The sequence below is a fragment of the Python bivittatus genome, unplaced genomic scaffold (assembly GCF_059951505.1).
Source record: "Python bivittatus isolate LINGU-HERP-01145 unplaced genomic scaffold, Pbiv_v1 ctg000020_np1212, whole genome shotgun sequence".
Lineage (NCBI taxonomy): Eukaryota > Metazoa > Chordata > Lepidosauria > Squamata > Pythonidae > Python > Python bivittatus.
The window spans coordinates 22596997-22611215 of NW_028277030.1; the positions used below are offsets into that span (position 1 = coordinate 22596997).

The 14219-nt window shown below is 35.4% G+C and overlaps 1 protein-coding gene across 2 annotated transcripts in view; it reads left to right on the top strand.

Moving 5' to 3' along the window:
• WDR35 (WD repeat domain 35) overlaps nucleotides 1–13817 on the top strand; it is a 38252-nt gene extending 24435 nt beyond the window's left edge. For both annotated transcript variants that reach the window (XM_007421681.4, XM_088135797.1), the window contains 9 exons: nucleotides 851–1054; nucleotides 1786–1932; nucleotides 2290–2422; nucleotides 3148–3258; nucleotides 8526–8690; nucleotides 9595–9735; nucleotides 10539–10695; nucleotides 11185–11425; nucleotides 12068–13817. In XM_007421681.4, the coding sequence (XP_007421743.1) occupies nucleotides 851–1054; nucleotides 1786–1932; nucleotides 2290–2422; nucleotides 3148–3258; nucleotides 8526–8690; nucleotides 9595–9735; nucleotides 10539–10695; nucleotides 11185–11425; nucleotides 12068–12221 (1453 nt within the window). In that variant the 3' untranslated portion in view covers nucleotides 12222–13817. The remainder of the gene's footprint in view (nucleotides 1–850; nucleotides 1055–1785; nucleotides 1933–2289; nucleotides 2423–3147; nucleotides 3259–8525; nucleotides 8691–9594; nucleotides 9736–10538; nucleotides 10696–11184; nucleotides 11426–12067) is intronic.
• Nucleotides 13818–14219: the final 402 nt, after the last annotated feature.

Sequence of the window (14219 nt, forward strand, 5' to 3'; positions counted from 1 at the left end):
TGTAGTAATTCTTATTGTTAATATAATACATATTACTAGCAGAGAACATTGGACATAGAGATATTATGGAAAAAGGCTGAGGGTGATTTGTTCCTCCTAAACCATTGAAAGTCATTTCTTGCTTCTATAATAGACAGGCAGTCCCCCCCCCCCCCCAGTAAGTTCAATTATCCTAGTTAAAAAGAAAAAGAGAATAAACAAAAGAAAGGGTACCAAGTTCAGAGGTGAAAACTGGGACTAGAACATCCCTTTCTTACAGTTTTGTGACTTTGAAGGATAAACTTAGTAGGACTGTACATGCTTCAAACAACACTTCTTAATTACTCATTAAAGCAGCCACTCTTTTTTCAGGTTTGTCAGTTAGCTTTAATATCTCTAGAGGCAGACCTCAACTAAAAAAGTTAGAAATATTACATTGAAGCTTTTCATGGAATACTGTGATAAGATTTTGGAGAATCTCCTAATGAAGGAATGGCAAGGATTCTACAGTAGGGATGTGCGAATATGGCTAAATGTGATTTGAGCTGTCAGTTCAAATAGTTGATTGAAAGGTGTGTGTGCATGCTGAATCACTTTCAAAGTAATTAAATCATTTTGCCACATTGAATCAATTTAAAGATTTGAGATGAAGGAGTCAGTTGATCAAATTGCTTCCAGATCAAAGCTCTACACATTCCTCTTCTATAGCCTATTCATGATAACAGTATTGAACCAGGAAATACTTATGAGCCTTTGAAATTGTATCTGACTTAAGTCTGATTTCCGTATATTCTGTAACAGAACCAATTTATATATTATTCCTAATAAAGATGATATCTATGTAGACATAAAATACATGTACTTTATACAGGCGTCTACTGGCTGAAACAGCTCTCCAAAAACTTGATCTTCACACTGCTGAGCAAGCTTTTGTACGTTATAAAAATTATCAAGGTATTAAGTTTGTAAAGCGCCTTCGCAATCTCCAGAGTGAATCACTTAGGCAAGCTGAAGTGGCAGTTTATTTTGGAAAATTTGAAGAAGCTGAAAGAATGTATTTGGACATGGATAGAAGGTAATTGCACTAGATAAATTTAAATTACAAAGAAAAATCAAAAGCATTTGATGGTAGGAAGGCATGTTCATTTTAAACTAATTAATTTAAAAGTGTGTGTGCACACAAACATAAATTGCATTTCCTAAACTGGACTCCTTAGAAAGACAAATAAGAGCATGAAGCATGGAGGAGGATTTGAGATATGTCAAACTAACTAATTTAAGTTTATAGTATTCAAATTTTTGTTTGACATAAAGTTATTTTCAGAGGTGTCCAGATACATCTCAGTAACAAAAGCAGCATTATGTTGTTCCACTGCAGGGTCTGCCCCTTTTGTACATGTGTGTGACATCATGATTCATGTACAGAACAGGAGGAGCTTATGGCGCAACAGCTCCACATTTTTTCTTTTTTTTTCATTTTTCATTTTTGTAATTTGCGCCCATTGATCATCATCTTCATTCTTTAAAACTGAATATTTTGTATAGCAATAGCTGTTACATATATATACATGAATGACATAGCTTTAGAAAGTTCAGAGCACTTGTAACCATAATCCAATAATTTTTAAAACTGGCCTATGTAAAGCAGGCCAGTATTATTGCAAATGGTGCCAAGACCGAGGAAATCACTTGCCCAAGACCATGTTGAGATGGGATTTGAATCACTACTCTGTTCTTTTGCTACCTAGCAAAGCGTAAATAGCGTTGTTTTTGTTTGCTAAAGTTGCATATTTGTCATATTTACAGAGATCTTGCAGTTGACCTACGAATGAAACTAGGAAACGGGTTTCGAGTAGTGCAGCTGTTGCAAACAGGCTCAGGCCATGGAGATGATAACCTTCTTGAACAAGCACACAATGAAATTGGAGAGTACTTTGCAGATAGACAGAAATGGTATGCTTGTAACTTGCAACTGTAACCAATTATGTTTGCAACTTACTCAGATAGGAGCATCTTTGCATTTTGTGATGCAAAGGATGAAAATGGAACAATACATGTATTTCTCTGATTGTAATTTTAATTAAAGTAATTAATTGCAGGAAAATAGAGAATTATTCTTTTGTGATAACTGAAGCATAAAATGTCTCTAGTGCAAAATCAGTTCGCTTAAAGCATTGACAATACAGAATTATAAGTAATGACATTTTTTTCAGAAATCATGCCTTTACTTGATTATACCCTGAGTATACATAACAAGGTAACAATATTCACAAATCATCAGGGATTTACAATTGTTTTTCTCCTTTGTAGGGCGAATGCAGTTCCCTATTTTGTACAAGGCAGAAACCATGAACGTTTGGCTGAGTGTTATTATATGCTGGAAGACTATCAAGCATTAGAAAATTTGGCTAACTCACTTCCAGAAAATAACAAGTTGCTTCCAGTGAGTTAAAAAAGCTGCTTATTGGGATTAGTCACTGTAAGATGCTTATATTGAAGGATGTTGATTGAGTTCTGGGATATTTGCTTCTGGGTATATGTGTATATCATTTTATTCTGTATTTTGCTGATTTGAGCAAGTTTTTCTAAAAAAAATCTCACTTCCACTACCAGTGGTCTGATTCTACTGAGGGTAACAATACTGAAGACATAAATGGAAAATTTAAAAACCAGGTTGTTCTTCATGTTGAAAGGAAAATCTAGTAAAAAAAAAAAACATATCATCCAATAAACTTTAAAAACAATATTTTTTTATCATATATGATCTTTAGGACAAAACTAACCTCAGGCGTAATCTTAACGTATTTTTAAGACTGAATACCCAAAGGGGCTGTGATTGTGAAATGACTCTATGTATACTATAAAGCAAAAGCAGCATATCATAGGTTAGCACTTTATATAACTTGATATGTTTATGTAACTTGATGTACTTTTTAAACTTTATACTGTATATATCAAAAGTATGAACAATAAAACACTGGAAAAGATGGTAATAATAATTTCCCTGATTAACCTTGGTTACCAGTATATCATGTTTTATATTCATCATGTGCCAAATGAGGCTCTTTGTCAGCACATGCCACAGTCAAGTTGTTAGAAATTAAGGAGTTTTGCTACTGTACGCTGCTACTGTTCTAGGATTTACTGATACTTTTCCATATCTTTTAGGACATAAGCCATAAGTTTGTTACTGTGGGAATGTGTGAACAAGCTGTAGCTGCCTTTCTGAAATGTAACAGACCAAAGGATGCAGTAGATGTCTGTGTTAATCTCAACCAGGTAAAAATATAAGCATGATGTAGGTGACATTGTTTGGGGGAGCTTGTTCAGTATTAATTTAATGGTTGATTTCTTTTTTTTTTTTTTATAATGTTTTTTTTATTTTTACAACAAACACAAGACAAACATGAACAAACAAAAACATAAAAAGGCATAAAAAAGCATCTTCCATTTTATACCGTGTGTCAACCAGTTAAACTCGTTGGTGCCCCTTTCATAATCTTAAATTCTCATATCATCTATTCAAAATATACTTGTATACTTATCAATTAACAATTATTAATCATTCATAGCTAATCTATAAAATCATATATTACAAAAAATTTTAACTTTCAATAGGATTAGTAATACATCTCCATCTATCTATTATATGTGTATATATATAATAATTAATATCAAATTTCTATTATAAAATTTCCTAATCTATTACATTACTATATTTTCTCATCTAATCATTAATAAAAACAAATCCCGTGTCATATAAAATTGCTTATCTTCTTATCTGCGGAGCTGGCGTCGCGGCGATACGGCGGGCGATCCTGGGCTCCCAGGATGGCAGCCGATATCTCCTCTCCCGGACGGTCCCGATGGACCTAAGCCGTCCCGTAGAGATGGCGAACGCAAAGGGCGCGTCCCGCGGATCTCAGGGACGCCGCAAGTCCCAGATCGATCCGGGGAGAAGCTCTTGAAGCCGGCGGAGGAGAGGCAGCCAAAAATGGCTGCGAAAGCCGGGACAGCTCCAAAGGAAGATGGAAGAGAAGGGTGTCAACTGGGTGAGATGGACTTTTACTATTCAACTATTCTTAGAGAACACCTTAAGTAACTTAAAGAGATTTTTAAAAGTGAAGAAAAGTGGATTAAGCGGCGAGATTGAACCCTATTAAAAAAAAGAAGGGGGAGAAAATTTTTCTTTTCAACTTTCCCTTTTTAGTGGAATTGACAAGATGTTTTTCTTTTAAAAAAAATATATTTTTAACTGGATTGGCTTTCTCTTTTTAATACTCAATAACTCTTTATTTTAAGCCTTTTTTTTTACTAAGATTTTTTTATTGTTATAAGAAATTTATATCTTTTTGACTTTGAAATGGGGAAAGTGGAGTTAAGAGAAAGTAAATGAAAGAAAGTTGCACTGCCATTTAGAGGCGCGACTTAGTGCTTTTTTTCATTGTGACGCACGCTCAAAGACCCTGTGCTTTCTAAAAGATAGTGGGATGTGCATGTTTATACAGGTGCCATCCGTAAGTATAAACAAGAAAGTGGAGTTGAAAGCGACTTTGAAAACATTAAGATGGAAAGTTTGAGCCAGTCACAAGAGCCTTGATTAGTGGCAGTAGCTCTTTTTTCTGCTAGAAGCTCTGCTTTGCTCTCTATTCCCCACCCAGATGGATCTTTTTTTAAAAGAGGCTTAGCCTTTTCCTTCTTTTCCTTTTCTTTTTATTTTTCCTTCTTTTTTTTTCTCTCCTTTTGCTTCTTTTTTTCTTATTTTTGGCAAGAACAAAGATAAAGAATCCTTTGACTCAATGAAGGTTTATCAAGATAATAGACTATACGAGAAACACAATGCAGAAAAAGATCTTTAAACTATTGAGGATGACTATAAAAAATTGGAAGAAGAGCTGCAGAAATTCTCAAAAAAAAAAAAAAAAAAAAAAGATATTAAAGCTAAAATGGACTTAATTAAACATAAAACGGGATCATTGGAAAAGGAAGAAATAGTACAAGAAATTAGAAACATTAAACGGAATTATTGTGAGGCCTATAAACTGAGAATTAAAAGGGTTAATCAACTGATAAATGAAGAGAGACAGATTTGTTCTTGGCACTGAGGGTGAGAAAAAGATTATACAAGATTATAATGGAAAATCGTACTAAGAGAATGTACAAAAAGAAGAAGTAAAACAATATTGAAAGAAACTATTGCAGATGTTTAAAGAGAAAATTAGGGGAATACAACAATGATGGAACTGACAGAAGCTTCCAAAAGCAGAATGTTCAAAAGGACACTTATTACTGCTTTCTCTTATCCAATAATATAGAAAAAAGGAATGAACAGCCAGATATTTTGGGATATTGAATGAAAAGGGTGAACTCAAAATTATGCAAGCGCTGGAATAAAGTATAAATTTGAGATATATAGTTAAAAATTGTATAACATCTAGTGAAATCTGGTTAGAACTGTAACTTGGTTAGAATTGTAATTGATACTGTAACTGATATTGGTTAGAATTGTAACTCTTAAGAATTGGAAAAATTAAAAAGTACTTATGCAGGAGGAAGTTATTCAAAATTATGGAATGTGCAGAGATGAGTTAAATTGAGATTTGAAATTAGAGTAATGGTTGATTTCAATATAACTTCCCCCTCCAGCTTCATATGGCAGCTAAGAGACTGAATATATAATAGAATGTAGCAACCTAGGGATTTGTGTGTCTTCATGTTTTGTATCTCTAATGGCCAATCCAGAAATGACATGATAAATGTATAATCAGATCTCCCAATGTCTAAAAGGAGGTAGCATGACTGTGAAGCATAGTTTGGATCAGGGCCAGTTTGAGAAACTTACTCATTTTTCATGTGCCAGTCCCCAAATGTCAAATACACACTGAAGCTACTTTTCAGGGGAATACACAGATTCTAAGACAATGAACCCTGGAAAAAAGTCAGCCCTCTTCCTCCATGCCTCCATTCAATTGCACAACTAATTTTAGAAACATAAAGGAGATCCAACCTAGACATCTCCTGTCTCACTTAGTTTGGCTCCTCATTTAAAATATGGTGTTTGTTGGGGAAGAAGAGATACTGCAGATAAACTAGGGGAGGGTAATCCATGGATCATATATAACCCCCTGCCCCCATCCCATCTGCAGTCTCAAGTGTCCTCAGTGGGGACAAAATATTGGATCAACTCACTTTTGTGGAGGTTGGAAGAATATAAAGGAAAAATGGGTGCCTGAACCTCACAGAGGTTTAAAGCACCTGTTTTGCTGTCTAAATAACCCCAAACTTGGGCTTTTTTTCCCCATTTGGTGGGGGATGCTAAGGGACAAAAAGTTTAAAGAACCAATTTGACCCCTTAAAAACTCTCACCTCCCTAAACTACAAAACAGGTAAAATTTTGGCCATACCCATTTTAATGGTTGTATCAAACATGTCCCTGCTACCCTAAGAGGCAAAAAATATTCTCTTCAAAAGTACAGTATACTGAAGCAAGTAATAGACTGGTAGACAAATAGACAGATACAAAATAATGGAGACTTCAATTGGAGCTGGAATTATGTTGTTAGTTAGGAAAGAGATTAATGCAGTTGCAACACAAGTATATATTGATTCTCATGGGCATTTTTTTATTGTTAAACTTCTTTTCTTCAAGCAACTTATCTCTCTCTTTTTGAGGATCTCAACTATTCCATCCAACCACAACTTTATTGGTTTTCCAATTCCTTTGAACTCATTCTCTCCTCTGTATATTTATTTTGCAACTCAATCCTCATTCATTCTCTCTATGAATGACGATTGATATGCCTAGACCACTTTAATGTATTTCTTTTGTACTGGTCACTCACTCACACACACAGTAGATACTCTCTTTCACTCTGTATCTATTGTTCCTTGAGTTTATCACACCCACTATTCTCTTCTTGTTTTATTGTGCACACTTGTGAAGTACCCCACAGTCACTGCATTCATCTTACTGTTGTGTTTTTCCTAACATCCTTAACTCTGATTTTCACATAAAAAGTGGACAGAAACAGGTTCTTATATACAGCCTTTCCCGCTCCTTCTGATAAACATTCATTCCTTACAAAAGTACACTGTCTTTCTACCAGCATTTAGTAAACATTCTGCTAAGGTGCACGAATTGATCCATGTACAGGTGATCCTTGGGTTACGTCCATTCGTTCAGCGACCATTCAAAGTTATGATGGCACTGAACAAGGGGGACTTACAGCCAGTCCTTAGAGTTCTGGCCATCACAGCATCCCTACAGTCACATGATTGCAAGCCGGGTGCCGATTTCCAGTGTTCCCTGCCAGCTTCCCACAAGCAAAGTCAATGGGGAAACCAGCAGGAAGTCAGAAGTCACGGTCATGTGAGGTCCTTGCTTAATGATGGCAACCAGAGCTGCTGGAACTGCCACGGCTAAGACATAGTCACATGACATCGCACTTTACAACCGCATCGTTTAGTGACAGCAATTCTGGTACCAATTGCCATTGTAAGCTGAGGAGTACCTATACTCTATTTTTTGCCTTTTATAATTGTTATAATTGTTCCTTTTCCTGTCAAACTCAACTTACTACGGTCTGATACATTAATTTTCAGATCCATATTCCTTGTTGCATCATACCATCAGTCTAACATTTGGCTAACAACATGGGATTATTTGCATTCAATATTTACATTCATGTTCCTGACAAACACATATCTAATATTGTAATTGTTCCTTAACATTTATACATAAATACATTTAACTACTGGAGGAACATCACACATACTTGTCTTACTTTCTGCTCAGTGTTGAACCATTCCCTAGGCTTTCTATTCATTTTCCACATGATTTAATTTTATAATGTACCACTCTTACCTTTCAGCAACCAACTTCAAGTCTATATTCACACAAAACATTCTGTAATTCAAACCTATTCTCTTTATCTCATGTTTTCTATAAACCAACAAACGTACAATAAACTTTCTTTTAATAGAAGAGAATATACGTACCTCAGGTACTGTGGAGTCCTTGGTGCTCCCTGAGCTTGGTTGTAACAACCAAGCTCAGGGAGCACCAAGGACTCCAAACTTTCTTTCTCACAGTCATCCATCTCTCAGTGACCTCAATTGCTATTTTTGTTTTTTTAGATAAAAAAATCCAGCTGCGTTGATGCAATAGTGAATTATGCTACTTAAGCTGTCACCCTGTCACAAAAGAAAGGCAGGCTTTTCAATTAAAAATACCGTTTTGTAAATCTCTTGTAGCTCCATGACATATAGTTATCTGCAGAAGCCTTGTAAAAGGATGTAATGGTAACTTTAAGTCTTACAGGACAGCATGTTTATTTAGCCCTAGTTTCCCACCACAGTATCAGTGGGAACTATTCCACAAGGCTACAGTCCCTATATATCACTACAAAATAAGATGTACTAGTGACCTAGTAATCTTAAAGCCTCCTAGATTATTTCCTTTGATAAGAGAGTACATTTATTTAAGACTGGCTCCTTGTTAAATATTTGGATTTGCATTGATTAATGGTTGTTGCTTTTTCTTCTAGTGGAGTAAAGCTGTTGAACTAGCTAAGGAACACAACATGAAAGAGATTGGTTCTCTTCTAGCTAGATATGCATCTCAGTTGTTGGAAAAGAATAAACCCCTTGATGCTGTTGAACTATATCGTAAAGCCAATTATTTCTTTGATGCTGCAAAACTCATGTTCAAGGTACTGTTATTATGGGATATCTGAAAAAAAAAGAGAGATTGGGTGGGAGGTAAAAGCAGTGATGTTCCATCAGTATCTACCACTGGAATAGATTCTTCTCCTTCTGCAGAAGATTTGGGGCATATTTTGGTGGATACAAAAGTCCACTGGTATAATACTGGGCGTAGCTTAATGCTAACTATTTAAGAAGTTGATCACTTTTATCCATGCTACATCTTTCATTTTGCCCATTGATGCTTCTATTTCTGGGAATAAATATACACTTTTCTCTTAGTGTACTATGTATTTTATCTACTGAAGCCTTTATATGCATAGAGGAGTTTTGGAGCACATAATTAGCATTTATCTGTTCGTTCAGCAGTAGCTGTATTGTACTGACCTAGAAGCTGCTTCTACAGCTTGTTTTTCTCTACATTCTTCTGAAACTCAAGGCCACAAGCATGAAGACTAACCACGTGTATGGTTTTTGACACATAGTTCTCTGGATGGAAGCTTATGAAGATAACATTGTATACTTGTGATATTAAAATTGATTAAATTTACCTTTCACATGCAAATTAGCATTTTGTTCCAACTACAATAAAAACTGTACATATGTCCTCCCTCCCTCCAAAGGGATCCATATTATGCCTATTTTTTTCATTCTGCAACAGTGTTTGTTATGGGTTATATTCAACTTAATAAGAACGCAAAAAAGACTTATATTAAGAAATCCTTTGTTTCCAGGCATGGGAGAAAATCCCCCCACTCCTCAAGAAAGCAGTGTGGAGTGTTGTCAGTCTTTCACAAATGTCTAAGTAGGATACAAATCTGTATATTGTTCAAAATGCTTTTATAATCTTATTTTTGTATATGGCATTGTAATTAAAAAATAAATCTAATTCATAATGCTTATCTTCTAAAGATTGCAGATGAAGAGGCTAAAAAGAGAACCAAGCCTTTACGGGTTAAAAAGCTATATGTTATGTCGGCTTTGCTTGTTGAACAATATCATGAACAAATGAAAAATGCACAGAGAGGAAAAGTCAAAGGAAAGACTTCTGAGGTAAAGTTTTGAAAGGTTTGATCACCTACTAGTGTGACTGCAAGGAATACCTATCAGGATGGAGTTGTGAAGTATTTCAATGATAGGACAACTCATATTTCCTATCAATATTATCCAAAAATATTTAGAACACCCTGTTGAAAATGGTTTTACAAATGTATCCAGTCAAAGTCATATGTCAAAATAGGATAGATTCCTCACCATGAGCATGTATGAGGGGAGATGTCAATATCTGCAAGGTGGTGGATGCAGCATTGTGGGCCAGGCCCTGCCCCTCTTTTGCATGCTTGTGACAGTTGATGCACATGCAAAACACTCGCTCCACACTCACCATCCTGTAGAAGCCACTGCTGCTACTCTCACAGTTTTCCTTTGTTTACATCTCCCACCGGGGGGGGGGGGAGGAATCACAGAATTTCCAGTGACGCTCCTCTCTTAAGAACAGTCCTAACTAGTAGGAGGAAAACTTTGGGTGAAACACCTTCTTGATTCCTTTTATTGGCACTTGATTGTATACAATGTGGCCTCCCCCTTCTGAAGTGGATGAGATCTGTGCATCAGACCATTATCCAATTAAATGTGTTTTGTTTTATGATGCACATGTAATTCAAAAAATAAGCATGGGCTTTAATTTACTTCCCTTCAAAAGCTTTTCTTATTGTTTATACTTTGCTGCTGTACAAGTTACGTTGTTATGTGTCATGAACTGCGTTTTTACAATGCATGAAATTCATGCTAAGTTAATGCAGAAAATAGGCACGCTATCACTTGTTTACTTTCTTTTATTACATCTTTTCTTCCAGGCTACTTCAGCATTAGCTGGCTTGCTAGAAGAAGATGTTCTTTCCACGGACAGTCGCCTAATCGATAATGCATGGAGAGGGGCTGAGGCTTACCATTTTTTTATTCTTGCCCAAAGGCAGTTGTATGAAGGTTATGTGGATACAGCAATGAAAACAGGTATGATAACTCCTTGTGAAATACTGCCTTTTTTCACTTTGGAATCATGATTCACTCTGTTCCAAAGTTTCATGGTGCAATTTTTGCATTACATGTCCAGTGCTTAACCAAATATTTTCAATTTCCCTATTATATTCTTGAAGTCTGGGAAAATTCTTTCCACAAAAGAAACCCCACTGAAATTGCTAAAGATCTAAAACTCTTAGCTTGAATCATTTATGGATATTGACCACTTAAGTGGTCAACTATTGTATTCTAGATGTTGAACTGCATTTCTTCCAGTTTTCAGATGTAGTATAGATATTAGAGTTCTCCTGTATGTAGAAGTTTCCTATTGCTTGTATTAAACCACTTCATACTGTGGATCACAATAATTGGGTGTCAGCCAATGATTTTAATACATTAACATACTTGTACTTATATAATTAAACTGCTTATTTAATTTAATAGATGGGTATGTTGTGAATCTGTTGCTTTCTACTTTAACAGCTCTTCACTTGAGGGATTACGAAGACATTATTCCTGCAGTAGAAATCTATTCCCTATTGGCTCTCTGTGCATGTGCTAACAGAGCATTTGGTACCTGTTCAAAAGCTTTCGTTAAACTGGAATCTTTAGAAAATCTTGGTCCAGACCAGAAGCAGCAATATGAAGAACTTGCCCTGCAGATATTCACAAAACACTATCCTAAAGATAGCAAAAAATCAGAGTTGGATGGTCTTCTTGAAGAGTAAGCTTAGTCTTTCTTGTAATTGCAATACAATATCCTGATTTTGGTGGAAATCAGTGGTGCGTGTTTAGCAGCAGAATAAATATTGCAGGTGGTACAGATTCTCTTTTACCCTTCAGTTCTGTCTGTCCCCGAAATCTGTTTTGATTAAGGGAGAAAAACATGGGAGAAGGAGAGGACAGGATTCTCTTTGCATTAACAGAAAGCCTTCTTGTACAGTGTTGAATATTGTTCTTTATATAGGTAGTCCTTGTTCAGTGACCATTCACAGTTACAGTGGTGATGAAAAAGTAACTTTGTGACCAATCCTCGTATTTATGACTTTCGCAGGTCTGTAAAGCAAAGGAAAGCTGAAATAAGATCATAAGCACAGTCGCAGTTTCACTTAGTGACTGCTTCACTGAGTTGCCGGTCCCAATTATGGTTGCTAAATGAGGATCACCTGTACACTGCATTTTTAATTTTAAAAATAATTGTCCTATGCATTGCAATTCAGGCTTCTTTTTTATACCAGTTAGATCTGTTGTACACTGATGAAATGTTTGTAATCCACACTTGTAATCCTAGGTTTGAATGAATGGCTAATATAGTTCTATACCATTGACATCTTGTGATACTAATTTTCTTCCTTGTGTTTAATAGGGGAGAAGGGAAGCTTCCAACATGTGTTGCTACAGGAAGGCCCATCACGGAGTATCAGTTTTGGATGTGCAATGTGTGCAAGCACTGTGTGCAAGCTCAAGAAATCAGCAACTATAACTTCTGCCCTCTCTGCCACAGTTCTGTGGCCTATTAAATTATGTGGGTGAAAGCAACAACTTGCATCCATTAGTGGAAGTACTTATTGCTGGAGGAACTGGGAGGGGGAGAATTCCCCTCATAATAGTTTTTGGTGCATCCTCCAAAGTTGTTCCAGATGCTCTCCAAGTCACCTAATGCAGATTTGGAAAGCAAGGAAGGAACTACAAAGGGAAAGGAAGAAGGATTAAAAAATGGGATCCTGATAGTGTCTTTATGCATGAAGAGTAGAAATATACATAGTCTGAAGTATTGAAGATAGTTATAAAGAAGGATAAGCTCCCCCCAAAAAACAATTAAATTCATCCACTCCTACAAAAATGCTAAACTGATCTGAATCCAGCCTTTAAAATAGCCAACCAGAGGAGGCATTTTTAAAAAAGTGTAAACAATGATTTGATACAAACTTTTGTTTGTCCTAATTTATTCTTTGCAGAGCTTTGCAATATTTCTTTGCATAATCTTAATTTTTTTAATTTATATTCTAAATGCGGAGTAGAACATTTTTGGAAAGATTGTGGGGAAAGTAGTGATGAATTTTTGTGGGAAAGAACTACCGTTAATAGCCTTGACTTAACAGCAAACGTCGCGGTTACTTTTGCACTGAAAATCGTAACTCAATAATATTTGTATAAAATAAATATACAAATGCCACTTTTTAAGCTCTTCACTGAAAAGATATCACAGTTTAGTCTAAAATTTTAAAATATGGGCATGTAACCCAAATAAAATACATGGATTGGTTTTAGCTACACTTGAAGCACTATCTAAATATTAAAATCTCTTTGATCAGCCGTGGGGCATTGATGGCAGAAGTCCAAACCTTCTGAAATAGCTTAGACTTTACATACAGGGTTCTCAGGCCAATTCAAGGCATGACCTCTTCTAGGAAAAGGCTGGGAGAGGTCCATAACAAAAGGAAATGTTTGAGCCAGTTAACGACAGTATATATGGGGCTATTAGCCCTTTCGCCCCCTTTCCCCTGCTCGGACTCTTCCTTTCAGTTTGCCTTTCAATAGCACGATCTCCAAAAGTAGCAAAGAATTTTGCAACATGAACTACTGGATTACAACAGCATAGCTAACAGAAGCCTTGTATAAGAGCTGACTGAATTATTTTATCACTTGAGTGTTTAATAGAAACACATTTCTTACATAGTAATGGTGAAATATTTGTATATTTCACCATTTGCTCCAGGATTTTGCTTATGTTTGTTGTTTTATATGGGAAAAGAACAGTTTCTTTTTACAACAATATTTATATAGCCTACATTTTTTTTCTCTATAATATTGAAATAGATTTTTAAAAGAAATAAATCAATGTTATATTTTTCCATGAAGGTGAAACAACTGCAAAAGTGTAGAAAACTAAACAATAAAATGCAAAAATAAATTAAAAAGTGGTGTGGACAAATAAATACATGGTTTATTACATAAAATATTATTAGATATATTATCCTGAAAATTGTTACGATAATTAAAATAATTTCCAAATATATTCTGCATTCCTATTCTGTAGATATTTTTTGAGCTCATTTTTCGGTAAATTAAACATAAAAATTCACATAAGTGTTTCTGTTTTACACAATCAATGAAGATAGGCATTCCCATGTGTGTCTTCCACTGTTTCTCTTATATGTAAATTGCCCAGAATACATGATATGGAGCAATACATAACCACTTAAAATTAATTAATTAATCAATTACAATTACGGGTAGCATAATCTCTGAGGAAACAAGAACATTTAAACTCAACTCTCTGGCAGTCTATAGCAGTCCCAGCACAACTACTACATTAATAAAGCTAGTGTTTTAGGTATAAACTTGGTAGAAATACATCCAGACATGCATATACTGGAGCCAAGGAGAATAAGCTCCTGATGATGGTGACAGAAATTAGGGTTGGGAGTCTTTTTTTTTTTTTTTAATGAAAACCCAGATGAAAGCAAGTTAGCTATTGAGCATTAGTGGTGAACTTTTAAGATGAGCAAGTTCAT